Source organism: Trachypithecus francoisi, unplaced genomic scaffold, assembly GCF_009764315.1.
Source record: "Trachypithecus francoisi isolate TF-2019V2 unplaced genomic scaffold, Tfra_2.0 Lachesis_group0, whole genome shotgun sequence".
In the NCBI taxonomy this organism is placed as follows: Eukaryota; Metazoa; Chordata; class Mammalia; order Primates; family Cercopithecidae; genus Trachypithecus; species Trachypithecus francoisi.
The window spans coordinates 58,468,604-58,494,865 of record NW_022681453.1 but is presented as its reverse complement, the minus strand read 5'-3'; the positions used below and the strand labels follow the sequence as shown (position 1 = coordinate 58,494,865).

At 52.3% G+C, this 26,262-nt stretch overlaps 2 protein-coding genes across 9 annotated transcripts in view; one reads left to right on the top strand and one right to left on the bottom strand.

Moving 5' to 3' along the window:
* Positions 1-5,663, top strand: part of GRIP2 (glutamate receptor interacting protein 2) — a 66,549-nt gene extending 60,886 nt beyond the window's left edge. For 4 of the 6 annotated variants that reach the window (XM_033210796.1, XM_033210799.1, XM_033210798.1 and 1 more), the window contains one exon: positions 797-3,441. In XM_033210796.1, coding sequence (XP_033066687.1) covers positions 797-955 — 159 coding nt within the window. In that variant the 3' untranslated portion in view covers positions 956-3,441. Of the gene's footprint in view, positions 1-796 lie in introns of all 6 variants that reach the window. The other 2 variants (XR_004437038.1, XM_033210797.1) reach the window with 2 other exon arrangements.
* Positions 5,226-26,262, bottom strand: part of SLC6A6 (solute carrier family 6 member 6) — an 87,938-nt gene continuing 66,901 nt past the window's right edge. For all 3 annotated transcript variants that reach the window (XM_033210802.1, XM_033210801.1, XM_033210800.1), the window contains 6 exons: positions 22,537-22,649; positions 17,544-17,681; positions 16,323-16,425; positions 15,706-15,806; positions 13,061-13,231; positions 5,226-9,700 (listed from right to left, as the gene is read on the bottom strand). In XM_033210802.1, coding sequence (XP_033066693.1) covers positions 9,560-9,700; positions 13,061-13,231; positions 15,706-15,806; positions 16,323-16,425; positions 17,544-17,681; positions 22,537-22,649 — 767 coding nt within the window. In that variant the 3' untranslated portion in view covers positions 5,226-9,559. The remainder of the gene's footprint in view (positions 9,701-13,060; positions 13,232-15,705; positions 15,807-16,322; positions 16,426-17,543; positions 17,682-22,536; positions 22,650-26,262) is intronic.

Below are 26,262 nucleotides of genomic sequence, written 5' to 3'. Positions count from 1 at the left end.
GGGCCAGTGGGGACCTTCCTCTCCCAGGGCTGATGGAGCATCTGCCCATCTTGGAACTGACTCTCTAAGACACGTGGCCTCTTCAGCCTCCACAGCAGAGGAAACAGACTGGAAAGTCACACATAGATATTTTTCTGCCTTCACCCAGAAGCAACACTCGTCACCTTGCTTCACAGCTGATGGACCAAACCCCTCATGTGACCTTCCTAACCGCGAGGGAGCCTGGGAAGCGTGGGGCATCCTGTGCTGGGCACCCCGTGCCGCCCCTTCTCATGCCCTGGCTATTTTTGCTTCCTCAGTGTGGTTTTTGCCATATTTATATGAAATTTACTAATTCATGTTTTCTCTAAATTGATGGCACTTTTTCAATTTGCACTGACTTTGAAAGGAAACTTTTGGTCTCCATTAGGAGTGCAAATCTAGCACCCCCTGCTTTGAAATAGAAAGTGGGTGTAAAATGCAAATAAAATAGAAAGAAGACAATGTCACATCACACAGTTCTAGGCAGGAGGCTCTCTGAGTGTGTGGTCTGCTCTTTCATGTGAGAAAGGGAGAAAAACAGGAGTTAGAGGGGTGTGAAGGGTATACCCGCCCCTTCCTAGGACTTTCTCTTTGATGAAACCTAACAGAACGACTGAGAGAGGAAGAATGTTCCTGTGTGTGTGGTGCTGGAGATGTCAGGGCTTGTGTCAAGGCTGGGGCAGGGCCCACCTTTAGGACATCACATGCCTCTTGCTCCCTTCAGCCCCGCAGGGCTGACACCTCGGCTCTGTTCCCTTGGTTGTGCCCCATGCAGGTCAACCACGTCCGTACACGGGACTTCGACTGCTGCCTGGCGGTGCCGCTTCTGGCCGAGGCGGGCAATGTCCTGGAGCTGGTCATCAGCCGCAACCCACTGGCACACAGCAGCCGGGCCCCCCGAGCGCCAGGCCCCAGCAGTCCCCAGATGCTCTGAAGTCAGCATGTGGGCCGAACTCCTAAGGGGCCACCCAGGCAGATCCTGGATCCCAGACACGTAGCTGTGCTGGAGAAGCGGCCACCCACTCATTCATCTGTTGGTCTGGCAGACCCTGAGCCTGGGGTGATGCTTGGTCTCTATTCCCCAGGTCTGTGGTGACTGGGGTGCCAGGCAGGGAGGCCTGCCCAAGTTGGAGTGACAGCTGGGGTCTCTCACCAAGTTGGGTCTCCAAGATGCCCAGAGGAGCCTCCCTTAAGAAGGGTTGGCACAGGCTGCTCAGCCGAGAGGAGGGAGGCCTGGTGGCTATCCCAGGTCCCTGTGGGGCCTCCTTGGAGAGGTCGAAGATGTAGGGAGCACTTCCTCCCAGCAGAGCCATGGAGCTGGAATGAGCTGCAAGGAGGAGTGAGTTCTCGGTCACAGGAGGTGAGCAGGCAGGAGCTGGATACCCCAGCGCAGTCATGCACTGGGGCATGAGGCATTCCCATGATGCGTGCACACGCGCTCGGGGGGTTGGGGAGCCACTTCCTCTAGAGACTCAGCCACCAGGAAGGATACTGCTTCAGATGGGAGCCCAGCTCCTTCGCTTCTCCAGAATGGGGGTTTGGGGCTTGCTAGTCCTGAGATTCTCAGATTCCCAGAATCTGGTCCCCACTTATGAGACTCTTAAGTTGGGGCGTCTGGGATCCCAGGAAGTGTTGGCCCTTTGATTCCGAAAGTGGGTGATTCTTTCATTTCAGCATCTCAGTCTGAAGCTTCTGGCACTTGAGACTGTGGTTCTGGGCCCATTGGGCAGACTCTATAGGCCTTGGGCTCTCAGTCCTCCTGCTTCTTCTGTAGGCCGTGGGGCCACTGACCCATCTGCGCGCCCACTCAACCCAAGCCCCTCCTTGTGGGAGGGGTCATTTTTGGGACAAAAGACCCTGGAGCTTCCATTCGCCTGTCATCCAATGAAGATTGAAAAGTGATGGACACAGGACCTGTGAGGCGTAGCGCTGTCTTTACAGCCAGATCAGTGGAGGAAGAGGAGAAAGAGGGAGGGAGATGGGAGAGAGATGGGCCAGAGGAAAAGATGGGACACTTGCCCAGTGGAGGGTGTCCAAAGTGCTTATTCAAAGAAGTCTATTCCCACTTGAAATCTGGAAGCACCAGCATCCCTTAAAATAATTGTCCTCAGTGTCCACAAATCAGAGACCCTCTTCATTTTGAGAAGGGTGTGGGCCTCCCTGGCTGGTCTAGCAAGTGGTGCCTGGGGTGGAGTGGGCAGGCGGGTGTAGCCAGGGCTGGAGATGTGCTTTGCCTGGCCCAGCTCTCACAGGGGTCTCTGGAAAATGGGGCACCCACTCCCACCTCCACCTGTCTCCAACCTGGGATCCTGGAGGCCAGAAAAGTGCTCTTCCATTTCAGAGAACAGATGGGGAGTCAAGAGGTCTATTCTTTTCACCCTGGGTCTGTTACCTGTTTGCTGTGTGACCCTGTCTGGGTTGAACCCCCAGCCCCTCTGGATGATCACAGGTGGATAGTCTGAGCAGACACAGGCCTCCTGGTCAGGGACAGAGCCATGTCTACCGACCCACCAAGGCCCCCTTGGGGAACTGCTCACGCTGTCTCCCCGGGGCCTGCCTCCCTTACCCCTCCCCTCCACTTCCCCAGGCCCTGCCCCTTGTTGCCCTCCCTGAGGGCCCTGCATGCTTGTGCCTGGGGTGCTCAGCACCTCTGATTTCTTGGATTCCTGTGTACTTAGCCCAGGGGGAAAGGGCACTGCCTACCTGTCACAGGGCACCAAGCAAAAGCCAAGAGCCCTCACTTTGGTGGGGAGGGACAGCACAGCAGAGGTGTGGCTTCTGGACGCAAGCAGCCATAGCTGTGTGACCTTGGACAGGTGGCTCAGTGTCTCTGGACCTCTGCTAAGCAGTAGGGCTGGACAGGACACACTCTCAGGGCCTCTCGGCTTGGGAAAACTGCATTGACTCCAGGACTCCAGGCGAGGGAAGACGCACCTGACTCTAACCAGTACCCCCTCTGCCTCCTCGGGCTGAGGCCTCTGCCATTCTCCCAAACGTATGCAATCAGGCCCGTGCTGGGCCTCCAGCCACGCCGGCCTCCTCATATGCAATATTTCTTCTGGCTTCTCGTGGGGATGGTTCATCCCCGACTTGACATTTCCTGACACCTTTCCCCAGTGAGCGCCCTGCCTGCCTATGCATTTTGGGAACAGCCCCTGTGACATGTCCCCTTCCACCACCCCCTCCCCCAAAGCTGTATTTTTCTCTGGCTGAGATGAGAACATATTCCTTGTAAAGTATTTTTCTACATCGGGTTTTCTTAGGGCTCTTGGGAAGCACAAATGCCAAGGGGCTGTATTGCAAAGGCCGCTTATGGTCTGTTTGGGGCCCTCATCTAAGTCTTTGTCCCACCAGGGGTTGCAGTGGCTTGGGGTAAGTGCTATGGGGATGATTTTTTTAAAATAAAATTATTTAAATCCACCTAGAGTAGAAGTTTGCTTTTTTAACAAAATCACGGGTTGGCAAGTCAGCTTCTGTATGGGTCTGGTGACATCTCACCTGATTTTGATGATTCATTAATTCAAAAAGTTTGCCATTTGCTTCCATCATCCAGCCCCTGGGCAACATGAATCAGACAGATTTAGGTCATGTCTGCACATTCTGGTGGCAGGAAGACAATCAACAAGTAAGCAAATAAATAGTTATTTCAAAAGGCATCAAGGGCAACAAGGAAAACAAAAAGGAGTAATGGGATAGAGGCACCAGGGTGAGGGGCTTTAGCTCACAATGTTAGGAGGAGTTTCTCTCAAGAGGCGACATTTGCAATAAGACCTGATGACAGGAGCCAGCCTCCGTGGAGACCTGGAGGAAGAGTGTCTCAGGAAGCGGACACAGCCAATGCGAAGGCCCTGAGATAGGAACGAGTTTGATGGTTTCAAGGAAGAGAAAGAAGGCCTGGGAAGAAGGGAATGAGGCTGGAGACTAGGTTGGAGGTAGCAGGGATCAGGGGGAATGGATTTGATTCTCTGTGCAGCGGAAAGCCAGAGGCAAACAGTGGTGCCTGCGTATGGAGTCTCTTTAGCCCAGGTTGAGAAGGTATTGGCAGGAGGGCAACCTGGGTCTGGCTGCTCTCCTGGAGTGTCCAGAAAGTGTCTAGGGTAGGTGAGCTGTGGGGTCTGGGACCCAGAGGCCAGGGCCAGGCCCCACTGGGGAGGCCACAGTTCTGTGAGCAGAGGAAGAGCTTTTTTCCAGGAAGCGAGTATCCTGTCTTGGGAGCGGTGTAAGCAGGGGAAAGGCCAAGACAGGCGGCAGGCACTGCTCTAAGCCCTTTGCAAGAATTTGCTGGTTCCTCCCAGTAGCCTTCAGAGGTGGACTCTATTCTTGTCCCATCATTACAGATGAGGAAACAGGCACAAAGAGGTTGAGTAACTTGCCCAAGGCCACACAGGCAGTAAGGGATGGAACCAGGGCTTGAACACAAGCCACATGGCCAGGACACATAGAGAGAGGGAGGGAGGTAGGCAGAGGCTGTCATAAAGAGCCAGAAAATGGGGGTAGGGTGGTCTTTTATTCTAACATTGTCTATAAATGAGTTACTGAGAATTTTGTCTGGTTAGTTGGGCAAAGGACTCAACTGACTCCCGAGTTTGTCCATCCCAAAGGGTGGGGGTGCTGTTGGCAGGAAGGCTGCCCCGAACGTGGACCTGTTCTGACCCCAGAGAGCCTTAACTGGGTATTAATGAGTGCCTGGACCTGGTGGTGGGGAAGTGGGAGAAGGGCAATCAGATTTGCTTCTCCTCTATGCTTCCCCCCCCCGCCACCCACCACCTGCTTTCTGCACTTCCGACAGGGCAGCCCAAGGCTAAAAAGGAGGGACTGAAAGCCGCAGCAGGTGAGCACCTAAGGCTAACAGCATCACCTCCAATCATCCCGGTGGCCTTGATGGGAACAATGGTTTAGTCCAGATGGGGAAACTGAGGGTCAGGTGACTGCTGCCAGATCTCCCAGTTGTACAGGGCTGGGCATGTAGCAGGTAGAATCAGTAGAACCAGTAGAGCCAAGAGCTCGTGGGCCCGGGTGCGAATTCAGGTTCTTTCATGGACTTGCTGTGTACCCCGAGCGAGAAAGCTGCTTCCTTTGTGGGCTTCCATGTCGGAACCTCTAACCTGGGATAATACCTACCTTTGAGGAGCGTCCTGGGATTGGACGGGAAGCCCTTTATAAAATGTAAAGTGTTTTATAACACAGAACACAAGCCACACATGTTGGATGTTAAAAAGGAAATGTTTATTTTTGTGTTATAAGGTGATTACAAACTCCTCTAAAAAAAGCAAAGATGAATTTAAAATATCAATATACATATTTATCTAAAAAGCAAAAGAGAAAAAAACCCCTGCAAATACAGGGAATCATAAAACATTTATACACAAAAGCTTGTATACTGCAAGACTGAACTACACACCAAGGATCTTGTTCAAATACAAATGTTCCTCCTCAGAAGAGTCTCTTGTTGGTTGATTTTTTTTTTATATAAAAGTTTAAAATACCTTAAAAATATTTTGAAGTTTTAAAAAAATGTCCTGATGAGCCAGACATATTTCTGGAAGGAGGCAAGACCCACGTTCTCAGTTTTCTCTTGTGCTAAATACAGAGTCACAGTTGCTAGGGATTGGGAGATTAATTGGGTAAAAAAAAAAAAAAAATGAAGCCAACATTTCAATTTGAAGTCAAATATATAACAGGATGCTCCATCCCTCGGAGAACATGCCAGAACATGTCTGTAGTGACACCCACAAGAGAACAATGAAAAAATGCTTCCTATTACAATGATATATATTCTGAGGGTCAGGGAGAGAAGGAAAGGGGGAGGGCTTCCCCCTGCTTTCTGGACTGCCCACCTCTACAAGTTTTGCTCTCTGGGTTTGTTTTGTTTAGTCTTGTGGTTTTGTACTTTGATTTTTGCACACAGTGGTATTTACTGCATCTACACAGACAGCCTGGCCTGGGACCACATGGGTCTGAGGGATGGATGGGACCTCAGGCCACCTTGAAGGATTTTCTCTAGGGTCCTTGTGTCTGAGTCTTGGGTGGGGTGGGGGGAGCAGTTAGGTGCCTCTGCCTTTAGACTGGCTACCCATAGCATTTCCCCAGGGAGAGGGGCTGTGCTGGGAGATGCTGGCTGGGTGGGGGACCATTGTGTGGTGGTACCTGGGCGATATAAGAGTGCCCTGAACTGGGCTGCGGGGCCATGCTGTGCTCTCCCCTTGTGTTTCCCCACTGTCTTTGGGGGTGTGCTGGGGATCCGGGGGGCAGTGAAGGAGCTGCACATGGCCCAGGGGTTATGCTGTCCTGGAAGGAGAGCATCCAAGGCCACTTCCTGCTCTCTGGAAACTCCCTGGAGAGCCTTGGGGTCAGTCTGGAGCCAGGGCGACTTCATCTAAATCCTGCCTAAGGATCTGGCACACCTCTGGCTTCTCTGCACCTCAGTTCCCTCTTGCACAAACAGGGATCTCAATTCCTAGCTCACCAAGGGCTGCTGGGAAGAAGGAGGGCCCCGTGCAGGGCTGGGGTGTGCAGGCGAGGCCGGAGTCACCCAGCTCACCAAGCCACAGTACGGGTCCAGTTCTGCGAGGATGTGGGAGTGTGGGTGCTGCTGCTCCCCTCATCCCTGAACATGGAGGGGAGGGCATTTCCTTTTCCATAAAGGCTTATCTTTGGTTGTCAGGAAGACCTTGAGGATGTTGCTGGATGCGGCCCTGGTCATACATTCACCATTCCCTGCACCTACCTAGGAGAACCTGCAGCTAGAGCTGTTTCAAGAAAATCCATTCCTGGCTCACAGTTCCTCCCTGGGCCTCAGTTACCTCATTTACATCAAGGGCATTGGGTTAGGGGACCCTGGAGGCCCTTCTCTCCCTGACCATCAGGAAATCTCCACTGTGGCCCTAGCATGGCCCATCTCAACGCGGCATCTCCCACTTCATCTTAAAAAGTTGCTTTAAACAACCCTCTCGTTTCCTTTCCAGATCTGGCTGGCTGGGCTATGTGCGAGCACCAGCATTTCTGATCCATCCCAAGCAGAAAGCAGGTGAAGGACTTTGCCCATTCTCTATAGACAGGTGGACCAGAGTCATGAGCTCTCACAGAAAGTTTCGTTTAGACGGAGACATGAAGGTTAAGCATTATTACACAGGTACTCACAGAGCTACGCTCTGCACACAGAGCCAGGGCTGGGCGAGAGGGCTCTGATTGGAGACAGGTGCCTTGGGGAGGGTCGAGGAACGGCTTGGGGAAGGTGGCCGGCCTTCCTTCCAGGCGGGGCCTGGGGACTTGGTCTGCATATGTCTTTGGTCTAGAATTTGGTCTGGGAATCTTATAAGAAGAGGCCTTCCTTAGGCCATGTCCAGAATGTTACAATTTGCCTACCAACCCAAAATACTGTGGCCTTTCACCCAGGGAGCCCCTGCTGGGGAGATGGAGACTGAAATGACCACAAATGCCCGGGTAGCCACTGCGTGCCAAGCCCCCTCTTCCTCACGTGCCACCTGCCCTCAATCATTGACAGTGGTTAGTTTACGAAAGCTATAGAAGACAAAGGAAAACAGGTCACAATGCTACTCCATAAAATCAGGGAAAAAACAGTAAAATCAAATCAGACACAACAGCAACCATAAATACATAGAAAAATAGGAACAAGTTAAAATCGTTGAGAGTTTGGAATAGGACTGGGTGTTGTTTGGCAGAGTAGATAGCTTTGGAAACAGTGAAACATGTATGCCTGCCAAAGATGGGGTTCAGAATTGCCCCTTGGGAGGGGGGCACCAAAGGCTTACTCCTCCTCCCAAATTTAAGAAGGGGGTTTCCAGGGTTCCAAGAGCCCCTGCTGTGAAAACTCTCTGGTCTGCGCCCCTCGAGGCAGTCAGTCACTGCCTATGTGCGTGGTCGTGTTTCCGTTTCATTTAGACTGAGCTTGGAAGTGACTGTTCAAATGGCACAGTTTAGGTCCAAATAGGGGCTGGGTGGGGTGTGTCTGCCCACGGGATTTGAAAGGTATAGTACCTTCTCTCCTGGTTCAGAGACAACCTCTGCTCCACATAAGGCCCTTGGTCAAGCCAGTTCTGGGGGCCAGGACCCTGACAATCCTAACCTTCTAGAAAACTCTCCTAGGCCTTCTCTTTTGGGTCCCCAGGTGGTAAATGTCTGACACCAGCTATTGCAGGGGTTTTGAAGTGAAGAGCTTTGTTATATTCTAGGTCAGCACCACAGGCTGCCCTTGTTCTGAACTGGGAGCACTTCCCCCAGTGGAGGATCCAGACTCGAAAGCTGCTCTTGGTGTGCCTTGTTAGGTGCCAGGGCAGCCTGGGGTAGCATCTTTAATGAGGACTTGGCAGGAGTCTCCCAGGCTGAGAGTGGGGAGTGGGGAGATGAGGAAAGAAAGCACCCCTCCCCGACACCGGGCCCACCTGCATGCCTGGGGCCTATATCCTCTGATCCACTCACCTCCCCACCACTCCCCTAGTCCCTCAACAGGTATGGCATGCTTCATTCCTGCAGGCAACTTTAAGAGAGGCTGAGATGTTGCCTGGGGAATGACCAGAATCTGTTATGACCCCGTTCAAATGCAACAGACTCATCTGAGCCCTGAGACCCCAGCTCCTGCCGGGAGAGCCTCTAGTCCTTCTCTGCCTGGAATGCCCCAGGAAGGACTGTGGCCTCCTGTGCCTTCACCACCTCTTGTGAGGCTGAGTTGTGAGCCTCATTCCTGCCAGCCTTCTTGGATCTCTAGCAGCTCCCTCTCTGGCCAATGGGCGTTGATGGTCTACTGACTATCCACTCACCATCTCAAAATTAAAAGTGGGATTTTGCTTCTGGTATAAGTTGCTACTGCTCTTAGAATCAGACTTCTGCTATAGGGCCTCCTCATTTAGCTTCGGCCAGTCTCCTTTATGTGAAGGACTGGTTCATTCCTTTGGCATCTCTCTTTGCTAAGCTACGTTTAATGAGGTGTCTCCTCACAGTCCTCCTTTCTCCTTACCTCTGGGTCTGCCAGCTAGTGGGTCCTCTCTCCTGCTATTTCTTCCATCTGAACCAGGATTTGGAAGGTATACCACCTTAAGATGGGTGTAGAGTCCCAGGAAAATTCCATCCTGCGTTTACTGGACAGAATTTTCTGCCAGCTACACAGCACCGAAGAATTGCTTTTGAAAATGAGATCTATTGCTGGCAAGAAGATCAATTCAAGTGGTAAAAGTATATGACAATCTTTAAGTGTATATATACTTATATGTAAAAAAAAATACAAAGAAAAATTTACCAAATTCCCATAAAATACATCTAATTCAGTATGAAAGCTCTGGCTCTCCACGGACATCTTCCCGTGGGTTTTCTTTTTGTACAAAATATCCCCCAAATCAAAACAAAACACACACACACGATACACACACACACACGCACACACATACCCACAATTACATTTTCTGTGACAATTACAAAAAAAAAAAATCCTAGTGCAAATATAAAGCTCTGTAAACCTGGTCCTATGAGAATCTAATGTTAGTAAACAGCAGGAAAGCGGCCGGCCCCGTCGACCCGAGAGAGCTCACATCATGGTCTCCACAATGATGTGGGTCGGTTTCACGAGAGCGCCGTTCATGACGGTGCGAGAGTTGTAGGGTGTGGCTCCCTCACGCTCCACAGCCCAGCGGTTGGGTTCCCTTGGGGTCAGCAGGTACTTGACTCTCTGGAGAAGGATGACAGGAGTGAGGGGGGAAAGGTGAGGTGGCCTGGTCTCCCCTTCACCGGGGCCATCTGCCTCCTCCTGAATTGGCTGATATGCTGTTTGTCTTGGGCAAACTCACACCCTCTCTGATCTCCTGTTTTTGTTCTTTTTGGAAATAATGGAATTGAACTAAGGTGCTCCTAAGGTCCTGCTAGGCCCTAACTCAAGGCAGAACTCCTGTTGGTAGTTTCCTTCCTTGGCCAAACCCCTGCTTACATTCCTATAGGGATGGGGGACTCAACCTTCACATGCTTTTCTCTTCTGTGGAACTAAAATATGCCTCCCTGTGATTCTCTCCCCCTGATTCCTCTGCCTTGCAAAGCAGCAGTTGAGTTCCTGTCATTTGTATGCCCTGAGTTGGACAACTGTCTTAAGCCTCCATGGCTCCCACCTTCCCCAAGGAGAAACTCCAAACTCCTCAGCCTCCCATAAGCTACACTTCCTGCCTTCTTGCAGAGACAAGTCTTTCCTAGTTCCGAGAAGGCATCCAGTCCTCCCAGCAGGGTTTACGTCTTAAGGGCTTGGAGAACCTCGCTTGCATTTGAGCTGCCCTTCAAAGAGACAGGAGCTGAATGGGAATTCTAGATCACTCCTGAGCAGGGTGTTTTGTCCTTACAGTTGGCTGAGTGTCCCTCTCCAAGGATACTTAGAAAATCCATGTCAGAACTGGGACTCAACCAGACTCCCACCCCGAGTCCACCTCTTGTCAAGTGTCCACTCAGAGACTTGAATAGGCCAGCAGTTGAAACCAACGAAACAAACAAACAAACAAACAAACAAACAAAACAAGCCCTCTTTCTAGGCATTTACATTCAACCTAGGTATGTTACAAACTTTTAAAAGCTGCTTATTAAAAGCTATGGTATTTCATTTAAAAACCCAGTTTTCAGTAATCCCAGCACTTTGGGAAACAGGAGGATCGCTCAAGGTCAGGATTTAAAAGCAGCCTGGGCAACACAGTGAGACCCTAACTCTTAAAAAAAAATTAGCGTTGGCCAGGCGCGGTGGCTCAAGCCTGTAATCCCAGCACTTTGGGAGGCCGAGACGGGCAGATCACGAGGTCAGGAGATCGAGACCATCCTGGCTAACACGGTGAAACCCCGTCTCTACTAAAAAATACAAAAAACTAGCCGGGCGAGGTGGCGGGTGCCTGTAGTCCCAGCTACTCGGGAGGTTGAGGCAGGAGAATGGCGTAAACCTGGGAGGCGGAGCTTGCAGTGAGCTGAGATCCGGCCATTGCACTCCAGCCTGGACGACAGAGAGAGACTCCGTCTCAACAACAACAACAACAACAACAACAACAACAAAAAAAAAATTAGCCAGGCATGGTGATACGTGCCTGTAGTCCAAGTTACTCTGGAGGCTGAGGAAAGAGGATCGCTTGAGCCCAGGAGTTTGAGGCTGTGATTATGCCACTGCACTCCAGCCTGGGCAAAGGAGCAAGACCCTGTCTCTATTATTATTATTATTTTTTAAATTCAGTTTTCCATCTTTTCTTGAAAAGCTGCAAGATCTGGCAATTCCAGGCCCAGGTCCCCTCCATACAGCACCTTCTCTAGTTTGCTCCCAGCTCTACCCCCATGGCTTCCCTCACCTGAGCCACCTGCCAGCTCTCCCCCCATCACTTTGCCTCTCCACATCCATACAATTGGCTGTGCATGGGAGGGTGGAGGAGAGTCAAATCCCCAGGCAGCCACTTGGGGCTTTGCCTACACAGGAGGCTCAGGCAGAGCTGGAACCATCCTGGGACAGAGATCTGGGTTTGCCAGAAACTGGCTCAGAGAGAAGCTCATGGCTGGCAGGATGCCTCAACTTGTGCAGGTGGGAGCCCCTGAGGGGCACATAAAGAAAGATAGACTGATGGTGGCTCAACTGCCTTCAGAGGGGCCTTTGGTGAACTCAGATTGGCACAGGAGGACGGTACCAGTGTGGGGTGAAGCCTGCCCTCACCCGCTCCCCAACCTCTTTCCCCCATGCCAACTCCACTCCACCCAAACTTCTAAATGTGGGCTGGACCAATATTTTAAAATGAGGCTTTGAAGGACACTAAGTTAGTGACCTGTTGGATGTCCCCCTGAACCAATGGTATGTAATTGCTGTGGGTACTCACCAATCAGAACAGAGACCCCTAGACCAATCAGAACCTTTAGAGACCCCTTGCTGTGCCCTAATGAACCCTTTGGCTTCTGGAGAGTAAGGACATTCTGGAAATTCTGGTTGGGTTGGCCTGGAGTATTGAGGGGTCACCTGGAGGGCTCAGGACAGTCACTGTTCCCTGTCTGTCCCCAGGCCCAGTATTTCAGTCTGTTAACAGCTCATAGAGCCATTCAGTGTTCTGGCTAAAGACTGGTTGGGGTCCTGCCCTCTGTCCTCTGAAAAAATAGAATGGGTCAAAAGCTACAGGAAAACCCCAGGGGCCTCCCCAGTTTCAAGGATTTCTTCCTGCCCTGCCAGCTTCCTCAGTCTCCCCTCCCTCCCCTGCCACCAGCACCACCTCCAGGCCATTCCCCTGCCCAGGAGGAAACAGGACCCAGCCCAGCAGGGAGCCAGGGCCCCAGGACATCCTGGCTCCAGATTTTTAAAAGAGAATAACAATAAAAACAGCCCTGAACAAAACAGTGCACTCTTGGAGCCAGCCCAAGCTCAAAAGGTTAAGGGAGATTCTGAGAAAAGAATTTCTTGGAAAGAGTGGGGCCTTTGCCAGGGCCTGGGATCTCCAGGGCTGTTGGAGGAATTTCTGAGAGGACGCTGAAGGTAGGTGGGGCCAGGGGAGGCCCCAGCAGGCACAAAGGCAGAGGTCTGGCTGCCGCCACAGATCCGGAGAAGACCCCAGCGTGGGCTGGGATGATCCTAAATTTGGCTCCTCAATAAGAGAAGGCATCTGGGTGGGGCTCAGGCTTCCTCCCCAGGTTCCTGTCTTTGTCCCACCACTTCAGGAACATGGCCCCACTAGTCCCAGGATAAAGCCCTAGCTCTTAGCTTGGCATCCAAAGCTACAGTCACCTCTCCAGCCTCACTGCCCACCCCCACCCTGCCAACACCAGGAACACCTTCCCTATCACATTCTCCACCTGGCAAGTTCCTCCTCGCCCCATAGCCCGGCTTCCAATGTCTCCATAAAGCCTTCTCCCATGCGAACTGTACTTGCTTCCCGTCTTCCCACAATGCACTCTCCTGCCCACAAGCTGAACCACTGGATGGGTGAGGGAACTATGGCTCAGAGAGGGCAGGTGACTCGCCTGAGATCACGCAGCAAACCAGCAACCATCACCTTTGGCCTCGCGCCTCCCACCTCCCCTGGCCCTGGGCCCAAGCACTCACCACAAGGAACGGCCCCTCGGTCTGGCAGAGGCGGATGATGATGACCAAGGGAACGCAGAGCATGGAGGAAAGGGCCAGGCTCCAGCCCAGCCCAATGGCCCAGTTGGGGTACACGTATGTTTTGTTGTAGGTCAAGGGTACGTACTTGACGAGCGAGAAGATGAAACATCCCTGCAGAGAGATGGGGGCAGTCAGGAGAGGGGTCCTGGGCATTGGGGGGTCGGGGGCTTCTGGGACCAGGACTGGTCTCAACCCGAGGGAAGGGTCTCTCTCCTTGGGAAAGGACTGGCTTAGGTCTCCCACCCCTCTCTGCTGCCATAAGGACACCCCCCCGGGGAAAACAGAGTCATTTGCCTGCTCAAAACCCTTCTGTGGCTCCCAGTGCCAGCAGATGCAGTCCAGACTCAGTGCGGCCGGGCGTGTCAGCAGAGGCTGCGCCCCTCCCTCTCTCAGCTGCCTCAGCTCTCCCTCCATGTCCACACTCCAGTCACCCTGAAGAATTCCTTCTAGCTCCTCTGCCACTGATCTCTGGGTCTTGGCACAGGCTGTTTCCTCTGCCTGGCCCTCTTTCCCCCTCTTCTTCTTCTCATCCTAACTTGGCTCCACTGGGCCTGCCTTACTTGCCCAGGCACCACCCAGATCTCTCCTTCCAGAAAGCGAGTGGCTGTAACCATCTCTTGGACACACATGTTCTGCCAGACTGCGAGTCTGAGAGTAGGCACGTGTGTGTCTTGTCCTATTTCTTTAACACCCAGTGCAGCTCCAGGTACATATAGCAGGTGCACCGTAAGTGCTAGCAGCGTAGATGAAAGCCTTTTTTCCCTGACTGCCACCCTCCATCTCAATCTCTGAGCCACAGGCAGCAGGGGCCTGGGCACCTGGGCCTTGCCCTGTTCGGTGTCCACAGCCCAGCCCCAGCTCCATACTAATGGCCAGTGGCCATCAGCATGCATGAATGGTGGGGTGGGGTCAGCCCTGTGCCTCCAAAGGGAGCAAAGCCCACCTTTCCCTGTGAGAAGAGCACCTAAGGCTGGCTGGGGGCTCCCGGGGCTTCTGCTTCTAGTCAGAATGAGAGCATCTCTGAGGAGAGCCCAGGGTGGCCTCGGATTGGTCCATAATGTGAAAATGGCCGAACTCTTCAACACCTACTAACTGGGATTTGACAGAAAGATGCATCTTTCTAAAGCAGAGTCAGTGATGGGCCAAGGGAGAGCACCAGCCTGCAGGCATCTTTTACTGGGCACCTACTGCTCGTCTGGCCCTGCTGTTGTTCCCGTCCTTATGTGTAGGGCTGTGGCTCAGATGAGTGAGTCCCAAGAGATGCTGCCCTGGGCCCTCCTAAGCAGGAGGAGCTTGCAGCCAGTGCCTGCCTGTTTCCCATTCCTCTCCATGAGGGGGACCTCATCTCACCACCTGGGAATGCAGCCTATCTCTGACATATCCAGCTCCTCGGGGAGGGAGATAAGGAAACCGAGGGTCAGAGTGGTGAGAAGAGCTGTACACAAGCAAACATTAAACCAGGATGAGAACACAGGTGGGTCAACTAAACTCATCTCCAATGATAAACTCGCCAGCTGTTGTGGTTACTGGCTCTTACCATTACTTATTTTTGTGGGGGGAAAGTCCACACTTCAGAGGAAAAGGCTTCATGCATATTAAGTAACAGTAACAGTCTAAGGTCGTCAGCTGCCACCGGGGTCCTCCTTCACAGTCTCCTGGTTTTATAAGTGGGGAAACTGAGGCCCACAGAGGGAAGTGACTTGCTTGAGGTCATATCATGAGTTAACAGCAACATTGACTTAGTCTGGCCTGACAGCAGGTCACGGAGGGGAGGGCCTATTTGTCCTCAGCACCTGGCCCCTAAATCCAAGGAATATTGGGCCATTTGTGCTCCCCATAGTGGAGTTGTGAATGGCACGACGGATGTTGTCTCCCTGGCAATAAGCTCCAGTGGTCACAACTGATTGCAAACCCTGATGGCTTTGCCATGGAGGAATTCCCATTCACTGGCACCTTGGAGTGGGACCATGAAGCAGACTGCATGGGCAGGTGCCAAGGCCAACTCCAACATGGCAGGCGAGAGCATCCTCGTGGGAAGAACAACATGGCACACCGATGCCCTTGGGCCTGGGTGAGTCCAAAGCTTTCCTATCCTTGGGAGAACCCAGGACTTCCCCTCTCTAAGCTACTACCCCCACCTCTCCATGGAAACACCCTGTTTCCAATGTCTCAGACCTCTCTACTAGATATCCCAAAGGCCCCTCTACTTCCCCAGTGACCCAAACTGAGCTCATGACCTCTGGAAGGTTTGGGGAAAGAATGTGTTTTCAATTCTGGATCCTCTCAATTTCTCAACATGCTCCAGATACACTGTCCTCTTTTAGGATGCCTTGGCCCTGCACAGGCTGGCTCCTCTGCCAGAAATATCCTTCCTGTTTTCTCCTCCTGACAAATTCCTACTTATCCTTCAAAACTCAAGCTAACCCCCTGGAGCAGCCTTCCTCCCCTCTCGCAGGCAGCGCCGAAGCTGGGTTTATTACAAGCCCATGCTGAACAGATGCTGCATGAAAGATGGTTTAGCAGGTGAAAATGTCAAGCCCTGGAGAGAAGAGGCCACCAGCTAGAGCCACAGAAATGGAACTCACAACACAGAGAACTGGAGTGATCACAGCCCAGCTGTACTTCATCCAGGGCCCAGGCCGATAGCCAATCATGTCCTCAATACCGTCATAAAGGTTATCACCTCCTGCAAGAGACAGAGGGGGACATTTGCTGACACAGCGTTCAAGGCCAGCAGCGGCTCAGGGGCCATGACGGGGGAGTCTCTGGGACTGATCCAGGCCTCTGCATCTCCACATCATGGATATCCAAGTGTGGCAGAAACAGACATTTACACAAAATTCAAATGTAATTCTGCATCTTGTATTCTTCTGGCAATCTGAGACACACCCCAAACCCTAGGTGTGCAATCTTAGGCACAGCCCAAACGCAAACCCAAGGCCTCAAGGAGGTAAAAAGGGAACATTCCAGGTCCTGCACAACCAAGTTCTGAATTTGTGAAAACATCCAGTCACACCTTGCACCTTTAGCACCAGGAGGATCTTCAGTGTGGCTACAGTGAGATTATTTGTGTAGTCTAGGTAGGGAGGGCCTACTGTTCAACTCAAATTGAATTCCCTTAGGATTCTCTGCTTCTGAAGCTTCTAAGTAGAGAAGCCCAAAGGAGAACCTTGAGAAAGGACATGAAAAAATCTGTACTCACCATATATCCAGGCAATAACAAAACATTCAAAGAATGCAACCCACAAAAGGCATACACCGCTAGCTGCATAGTAGTCAAAGAGCTGAAACACATACATGCCACCCTGTGAAGAAAAAACCACAGAAGGTCGATTTCCTACCTGGTCTCCCATTTCTTTCATATACAAAGAGCTCTGGCATATCAATAACACAAGAAAACCCAAGAGAAAAATGGGCAAAGACTCTGACGACCAGATACATATACAAAAAGATGCTCAACTTCATGTTTGCCAAAGGTAATTAAAAACACACATACAGATAAATGAAAGCAAAATGATGGGCCCACGGGAGCCTGCTTCTTAAGGAGGTGCTTCACACCAAGTGCAGCTGACAGAGAAGACTCCAGGGTCACCCAGCTGCTCAGTGAGCGGCCCTGCAATCTGACTTCTGGGGTGGGGGTTCTTACAAACACCTCCAGAAAAACACTTTTACTTCTGGTAAGGAAAAATGGTGAAGTGAAGCCCTGAATTGGGTTTTCAGAGAATTGTTAAGTGGGACCCATTCCTGGGGAACAGGGGAGGTGGTGGGGGGCATGCAGGGGACAGCGTGCCCTGGCTGGATGCTGGGCTTCCATTCTTAGTACAGTCTTTATCTCATCTGGCTTGTCTCTTGCTAGACACGTCTTAGATGTTCCTGTTCCCTTCTGCTCTTTGCTTCCCTTGTCTGCATCTGAAATCGCCCCTCTTCCTAGCCCCTGCCCACCCTCTGAATAGTGTATGCACCCCCACCCACACACCCCTGGCCTTGGCCCTATGGCAGGTGACCTGCAAGGCCGTGCACCTCTACATGGTGCTGCGGTATTTCCTGGAAGGCCTGCATTTACCCTTGAGAATGTCTCCACCCCACCCCCAGGCCCGAGAAGGGCACACAGTCAGGGGTGAACAGAGTTGTGAAATGGATTTCAGCTGAAGATCCTCTTCCCAGGCCTATCAGGACAGAGGGCAGTGGGTGGTCACAGTGTGGCCACAGCAACAGGCAAAATAATTGGGTAGTTTGGGTCAGCTGTGGGCTCCTGAGCCCCCTCATGCTGCCCCCAGTATTGGCCCAAGCAGGACCCCTGAATTGGGTGGGGCTAGGAGATGAAGCCCCTGCCTGACCCTCTCACCCAGCTGCTGCCTCCACTATGGCCTTGAGGAGGGCATTGGAGCACCAAGCCCGAAACACAGGTGAGAGAGCCACCTACCTCCGTCACCATCGTCAGCCCCAGCAGGTAGCTGATGCTACACACGAAGGCGATGAAGATTTCCCGACGATAACCCTTCCTTAGGAAGGATGGGTAAAGATCAACCAAGGATGTGATCTGTCCTTCGACTTCAACAAACTGAGGAGGGGAAGAGAGAGAGCTGGTGAACGGCCGACGCTGAGGCCACCCTTGCCTACTGCTCAGAGGGAAGGGCCCAGGCACACACAGTGCAGGAGCAGATGAGACCATCCTTGTGTCCAGAATTGGCCTGTGAGATCAAGTTCAAGTGTGGGAGCCTGACTTCCCCGGCTGTGCCTGGGGACTCCCACCTGCCACTCCTCGGAGCCAGACAATGTGACATGCGGTGGTCCACACCCAGTTGGCCAAATATTCCACACCTCTGCATTTTCGCTTAGGCTGTTCCTGCTGCCAGAATGCCTTTCCCCATCCTCCAAAGCTCAGCTTGAGAACAACTGCGCCTCTGAAGCCAATGCTGACCCTCTGTCCTGGCACATTCAGGGGCATGAATGTGTTGCCATGACAACCTCCCTCATTGATCTCCATCCTCTTGGAAGAAAAGGGTGGTATCACACTCACTTTTGGGCCTCGAATGCTGAGCTTGGCCAGACACATTGGCTGCTTCAGCAAATGTGATGAATGGGTGGACCTTAGCACCAACTTGCCTGGCAGCTCAGGGGAAGTCTGAGCCTCAGTTTCCCCATCAGTTGAATGGCAGGCAGTTCAGGTCAGATTCACACAGTGGCTTTCAATCCTTTGGGGATCACAGACCCATGAGAGGACTTTGCATGTGTGCACACACGCTGTGTAACCACCTGCTGCCTGGGACTCCAGGAACCCATCCCTGGGCTCCCAAAGGAAAAGAAGCTGGTTGGAAAAGGCCCCTCCGTAGGTAACATTCCAGGGGGGTTCTCAGTCTTTCTAAACCTTTCCATCTCTGTGCCTAACCATTTATCTTGGGGGTTGCTCCATATCATTACACAGAAAGCTGCCTCATTTTTAAATGGATAAAACTCCACCCTTGGGTAGGCATCGCCATTGATCTCATGCCTAGCTGATGGTCTCCAGACTCAACTCTTCCCTTCCTCCTGTGCGCAGGCATTGTGCACGTAGCACAGTCTTAGAAGAGAAGCTTTGGGGTTAAAGAGCACACAGCAGCACTTTAAATTTGGATGGCTACACCCAAACTTCCCTGCCAACGAACACACTCTCCAAGGCCTATCCGATTCCTTCAAAAGTCGAAGAGCTAATCCAACCTGGACCCAGATGTTCTTTCATCTGAACGAGGCTTTTGGGAAGGACGTTTCCCCAGCATTCCTACCAGACAAATCTAACCCCTTCCTCCTTTGGGACGCGTTGCAGGAAAATCCAGGGAAGGAACACAAATGAGGAGAAATCCCTTCCATGTGCTGACAGGGGCTGGAGAGATCAGACTGCCACCAGGAATAAGGGAAAAGAGGAGCAGGAGGCTCTCGAGAGGGGCCGAGAGAAGGGGCTGCTTTTTTGACCTCTGACTCATGTGTCTGCCGAAGGGGTTTTAAACCTGAATTGCCACTGAATTAGAGCAAACCTGCAGCTCAAACGCTAAGCTTCAAAAGGAGTTAAAAATAAAGGTTCTTTCCTTTTTTTTGAGATGGGGAAATCAGAGACAGGAAGGTCCAGTGTCACTGTGAATCAGGGCCAAGACCAGCACAAACCCCCATTTCTCAGTTCCTTCGTGCTTCCGGAGAACACTGCTACACTCCAGCAGCCTCTTCGGCCCTCCCTCGCTTAAGAGCTGTGTGATGGGCTTCTCTGAGCCTCACTTTCCTCTCTGTGAAATGGGAGGATCTTGCCCACTTAGCAGGGATGTTGAGAAAGATTTGCAATTATTAGAGTAAAACCGTTCACCCATGTCAGCAGGCTGGGTGAGCTCTTTGGGTGCAGGAGGAGTGGGTTCCAACTCTCATCTCCTCTCACAATTTGTTGAAAAACCATGTCCAGGCTGGGTAGGGTGGCTCATGCCTATAATCCCAGCACTTTGGGAGGCCGAGGCAGGCAGATCACCTGAGGTCAGGAGTTCGAGTCCAGCCTGGCCAACATGACAAAACCCTGTCTCTACTGAAAATACAAAAATTAGCCAGGTGTGGTGGCACACACCTGTAATCCCAACTACTTGGGAGGCTGAGGCAGGAGAATCACTTGAACCCAGGAGGCAGAGGTTGCAGTGAGCCAAGATTGCACCACTGCACTCCAACCTGGGCGACAGAGCAAAGCTCCATCTCAAAACAAACAAACAAAAAACTATGTCCCTCTTGGGTAGTCTGGATGGCAACAGACATCTGCCTGCACACGGCTGACTCCTCTACCCTGTCTCACTAAGAAATGCACAGCAGTATGATGGCTCTTAGGTCAGACGGACTCTCCCGCCAATGGTAGGAACCCCCGATGAGCCAGGGTCACACTCCCTGCTCCCCTGCCCAGGACGCAGTAACATCAATGGGAGGCCCCTGCCTGTTGGCTGTAGATCTCCATACTTCCAACAGGAGGAAGTTATTTTGGGGAAATTCAAAGGGAAGGCCAATTGGGACAAACTAGCAGGTAAGAGACAGTTTCTGGGGACAGGGAGACCCAGCACCAAGCCCTTAACTAGCTGTGTGGAGCCTTGGCTAAGTTCTTGGTCTCTCTAAGCCTCCGTTTCCTCAGCTATAAGAAGGGTAAAAATAGTACCCAAGCATCGCAACACTGCAGCTTAAAGAGTTCATGTATAAAAAGCCAGGTGCAGGGCTGGCAGGAGGGCAAACTGGGGAGGCAGTGTTGAATGGGGACAGAGGTTCCATTTGAGAAGAGGAAAAAGTTCTGGAGATGGATGGTGGTGATGCACAATGTTTGAAGGTACGAATGCCACTGAGCTGTGCACTTAAACCTGGTTTAGATGGTAAATGTGTGTATCACCCCAAACACACATGCACACAGAAGCCTGCCACGAGGCCTGGCACCCAGTGAACACCTCTCATGGCAGGGCTGTGATCCTGTCACGGTGAGGCACACTGCTGGCATCTGCAAAAGCTTCCCCATTTCCCCAAGTTCACAAAGCAAACAGATGCAAAGGAGGAAGCCCAACCTGTGCCATCAAATTCCCATCCTGGTTCCCTGGGACATGGGGCCTGGGAGACCAGTGACTCAGGTTCAGTTTCTACTCTTGTCCCTGGCAGGTCATCTAACTGCTCTGAGCCTTGAGTTCCTTGCTCTGCAAAGTAGGAGGAGGGGCTGTGAGAACCCACCAGATTATCTCCGTGTGCCACCGGCACGGGGCCTCCCTGAGAGATGCGTGTCCTCCACCAGGTCCCACCTCCTGGGGAGAAAATCTAATGAGTGACCATCTCCACCTGCTCAGGGAGCCATTTCCAAAGCCCAAGTGGCCTATTTTGGGCCCATGAAGATGTCATGCCTTGTCATTTATTAACCTCTGTTTTTGTTTTTTTTCTTTCACTTAGAGCTTTGGAAGAAGTTACAAAAGCCATTTGCTTGGGGCCTCTGAAGGCCAAACTCATTAACTAGGAATGATTAATGGAGTCCTCCTGCTTGTTTATTCAGCTCAAGTCCATCAACAACTGCAGAAGTATTTTGTTTTCCATCTCCCTGATGTTTTCATTCTGTCTTCTCTGCTAATCCTGCCCCCTTCTCTGCCAAATCCCCTGCTCTGTTCTTGACCTTGCTGGCTGGCCGCCTCCTCTCTCTGGACTCACCCTCCTCTGCTTGACCTTCAGAGACTTTTCCCCTACCAGGTTCTGAGGACCCACTTGGGACACTGACTTTGAAGACTGCGGCCCGCGGGGAGGGCGACAAAGGGCTCTCCCGCCCTGGCTGCAGGCTCCAACCTCTCAGGGGTTCTCAGTTGCTCAAAGGCTTCCCAAGAGGCATTCAGACCTCCAGACCCAGACTACACAGTCTACATCCTATCTGCTTCTCAGCGGCCCACCTGCGTGGTGCTGCCTGAGGGACTCATCCTGGCCTGGGAACACAACCAGCCTGTCCCACATGCCATCAGTCCCTACTCCTGCAGTCATGTCTGTGCTCCGAACTGTTGTTTCAACAAGACCCTGTCAAAAATACACCTATTTCCAGGGAAAGGGGCCCAGGAGCTCAAGTGAATTGTCCTTCGAGCACTGCTGACTACTCTGCACCAGGCACTGGCTACTCTACAGCCAGACGCAGCCACTCAGCGGCTCTCACTGGCATTCCCTGGCCATGAGTCACCCTCTAGTGGAGGCCCTGAAGGGGTGGGATGTGGGGTTTAGAAGTGCAAGAAAGAACCTCAGTGGAGACAAGAGTCCTGCCTCAGGAGGGCAGAAGCCAGGACAGTCAGAGGTCAGGGCGGGTTTGAGCGAGGCTCCCGGCCTGTGTGGTGTATGAAGCATGGGAGGGAGCCAATGCCTGGCCTCTCGCACGCTCCAGGGAACACAGAATCCTGAGTGTGGAGTAGGCTTCTCCTGGGCACTTGCAACTGACTATGATGGCCCCGACAATGACCAGCTCACACAGAAATGTGGGTCCCTTCTCCGAACCGCCCGTCTGCTGCGCCCTCCCGTGCCCCGCCGACACTCCACTGGAGCGCCATCATGACTTATTGAGTCGTGACCTCCAATTCATCATTTGTGGCTTGATGGTAACCACAAACCCTGGTTGTCCCTGTCATAACCCACCCACTCCAAGAACCTCTGGATGCCCCTCTGCCAGCAGACAATGTGCCATGCCACGTCTTGTGTGCACTCCATTAGGCTAAATAATTATCTTGTTCAAATGCACTTTCTGGGGACCCAGAGCCTTTTCTATTCCTGGTGTCCTGGTGGAACCCTCACAGGTGAAGCACTGGAAGTCTGACTGGAGTGGGGAAGGGGGTTGACCACCTCCCAGGTGGAATAAGGAGGCTTTCCCAGAGTTAGGCTCCCTACAGGAGCAGTCGCCCCAGGGCCATCCTGGGACTTATACGCACCTGGCTATCCAGTCCAAGCAAGAGAAGCATAATAAAAAAAAGAATGGACCAAAACGTGGGCAGCGGCATCATTGTCACAGCTTTTGGGTAGGCAATGAAGGCCAGGCCAGGACCTAGAAAGGAAAGAAAATGGGGAGGGGCACAGGGGACGAGACATCAGCCACCAAGCCACTGGGAACCCTGGGCTCACACAAAGACACTCAGACCCAAATACAGTAGGGAGCCAGGTCTGAACTCTGGCCTGGGGAAAGAGACCAGGCCCGTCTCACTTTTGGGTGGGACACGCTGGGGCTCAGGAGGGGCCCGGTTTTAGCATCTGTCTCCTATGCAGCACACGTGGCCTCCTCACAAACCAGCATCCATTGGGGCGTGGTTATTTGGGGTAGGACGAAGACTGAGCCTGGGGCTCAGTCTGCAGAGACAAAGGAAAGGGAGGATCCCCCACCCCGAAGCAAAGCCATTGAGTGGACAGCCTTTGCTGGAAGGAGGCGGGGGAGTGTGCTGGTGACCTGACCGCCCACAGTCTCCTTTGCAAAGGGAAGGTTTCTATTTTTGAGTTAATGGCTAAAACACCATAGGAGTGGAAAGAAAACAAAACCATGCCCAATAGGGGGCATGTCTCTTCAGGGGTGCATTTGCGGGGCTCTCCCTGGCAAGGTCAGAGCCGAGCCCACAAGGTCAAGGTTGGGCCAACCAGAGCCCAAAGCTGAGGGAACGTGGGTGCAGGGGCAAGGTCCCAGGCCTGCAAGCCCTGAGGCCTGCATCCAAGTCATCCTCCTCCAATTTCCTTTCGGAATCACCCCATACCCTCTCAGGGCCTCAGTTTCCCCACCTGAAAGTGAGGGGCAGGTGGCCATAAATGACTCACAAGGAGCCGTCCTGTGTTTAGCATCTCAGAGGTAGATACCGTGTCACTACAAAAGGGCTCTGGGTTTCAGAAGAGGGGACTTGGATAGAACCTGAGGGAGAGCTGGGGAGATGGGGGCTGTCAGCTCAGGGGACGTCTCTGATGGGAGACATTCCGGAGACAGACAGAAATGTCTCCTCCTGTCTCCAGCCTGCCTGAAAGCGGATGCCAGCAGAAAGAATTTAGTTGTTAACTGAGACCTGTGGGTCTGAGAAGCAAGGGCAGCAAAAGAAAGTAAAATCTCCAAAAAAAAAAAAAAAAAAAAAAAAAAAGTCAAGAAGCAGGAAACAAAAAGGCCAGAGCAGGAGCTGTTCAGCAGGGATTAGAAACCAGATGAATGGCTCAAGAATGAAAAACAAAAAGCAAAACCCAACTTTATAATAAATTGGAACCAGAAACCACATTATACGGTGTTAACACCCCCAGTGTGGCAGGGAAGGGTGCGTCCTTCTACAATCCGGAGAAAACCTGGCCAAAATATATCCTTGGGCAGCAACAGAGTGGTTGGTCACTGAGATGCTGGACACCCCCACCAGGAGTGGGGGTTTACCAAGCCCAAAGTTGCTCAGAACATGCCCAAAGGAACCAGGGCCAGGTTCAGAAAAATATGGCCCCCAGGACCTGGTGAGGTGACTTTTGAATCAAAGTTGAAGTTGGAGTCAAAAGCCGCAGCGTTTCCACCAAGGCTGGGGCCCTGCTGGTCCCCACAGAACGTCAGCGCTGGCCCTGACTGGTCCACACCGAACGAGGAATCGAGTCCAGCCAGCTGCGAGACAGATGCAAAATGGGTTCCCACCACCCCCAACCCACCAAGGACGTTGTGAAGATTCTCAATTCGCTCGTTTCTGTATTTTAGTTTTGCCTTTCTCAAGCCAGCCTCTGGGAGAGGGCCTGAGCGTCTTTCTCTAAAAGTGCATGGTGAACTCAAGAAAGAGAAGTCCAGGAGACATAATCTAGCCACTCCGAGAACCTCTGGATGCCTCTCTGCTAGCAGACAATGAGCCATGCCACGTCTTGTTTGCACTCCGTTAGGCTAAATAATTATCTTGTTCAAATGCACTTCGCTCAATATGGTGCTTGTTAAAAGCTTATTAGAGAAATAATCACCCTTGATGTGCCGGCTGTTCAGACATCACCGTGGGGAATAAATGACAAGGTGTTTGAAGTGGACGGGAAAAAACAACTGAGATTGACAATATATGTGTCTATGAAAACACTTGGTTGTCCATGGAGGAAGATATATTGTATGTATCTATCTGTATCTCCCATTGCCAAATTCACTCCATACTCCTGGAGATTCCCACTCAATTGCAATTGGTTTGCAAGCCCTCAGCTGAAAGCAAGCCATCTGCAGAGGAGGTATAAATCATCCCTGGCTCCCCCTCGCAACTCTTAACTGCCAAACTCCCAAAGGGGCGTGGGGACTTCTGGAGTTACACTCGGCGTCCTCAGTCTCTGGCCTGCTTTTGGGGGCTCTTCGGGCTGGGTGGAGGGAACAGTACATCTGAGGGTCCACTTTGGAAGCAGGGACAGTGGAGAGGTGTGTGGGGGTGACATGTGGATTTGCTAAGGTGGTCCTGCAGTGTTGTCAGGGGTCTAAGGATGGGGCTGGGCAGTGTGCGTCTCTGCCAAGCAAAGAAGACAGTGAGGAGGGGCCAGGGGCTCTGGGAGGTCACAGAGGCCCAAATTCTCACACTGGAAGGGCCAGAGGTTGTTGCATGTGTCCAGGGTGGGCTGGGTGCCAGGAGGGGGACATCCTTGTGTCAGAAGGCCTGTCCAGCATGTGACAAGTGGAGAAATAGTGGACAGGATGTTCAGAAAGCCCTGTTGTAGCCCCACCTATCCCAAGCAAAGCCCTTGCTCTCAGGCTGCTGGTCTCCTCATCTGAGAAGGGAACATCTGGACACATGATGCTGAGGCACCTTCTGACCCTCCAATGCTAGGGCTCTAGGACTCAGGGACTGGGACATTGCCTCATGTTCCAAACACAGATGGCACAGGAGGTCAAGGGCAGTGCAATGGCAGGGCCTCTGGCTGTGTCTGGCCCTAGTCTATGGTGGTCCCTGAAGTTAATAACCCTCACGCTCTCCCATCAGCTTGGAAGGAGCCTCAGCCCAGGACCCTTGCCACCTCCAGGTAGCCCCAGGGTGGTTGTAAGGAATCAGGACATGGATGGGGTGGGGCTAGGGGCTCAGCATGTAAAATAACAAAACCAACTGATGACCATCCACAAAGTGAACTGTGCAGGGCGGGGAAGGGTGGAGAGGCCAGAAAGGTGGACTTTGAGGATCCTGGGAGCCTGAGGGAATCCCATAACCCAAGCCACTGCAATTAAAGCTACAGGCCCAGGACCTCAAGCAGCCGTGGCCGAGGCCCAGAATTGAGGCACCTGAGAGACTGCAGATTCTAGCAACTGAAGGCCCCATGATTCTCAGGTTCCAGAAGCACCTTGCTGGAACTCTGGGATCCCAGATTCCTAAGGTCCCCGTCTGTGCAGGGTCTGTGATTCTAAGACACTGGCATCCTCCATGCCTATGACTCCAGGTAGCCCGAGGAACAGCGCCTGGTCAACAGGGCCCACACCCCAAGGGGTGACATTGTACTTACAACCCACCCCCAGTTAGATCTGCCACTGTCCCAGTAGGTCATCCCCTCATCTACCCCCTCCCCCAACACACTGCACCCAGTGCCTACGGTGGTGCCTGACACAGAGTGTGGACTCGTTCACGAGAAATCGGTGGAATGGATGAATGCGTCTGCTTAGAGGGAGCGCGCTGGGAGCAAAGTGCAAAATACAGAAACCAAGGCTGAGAAGGTGG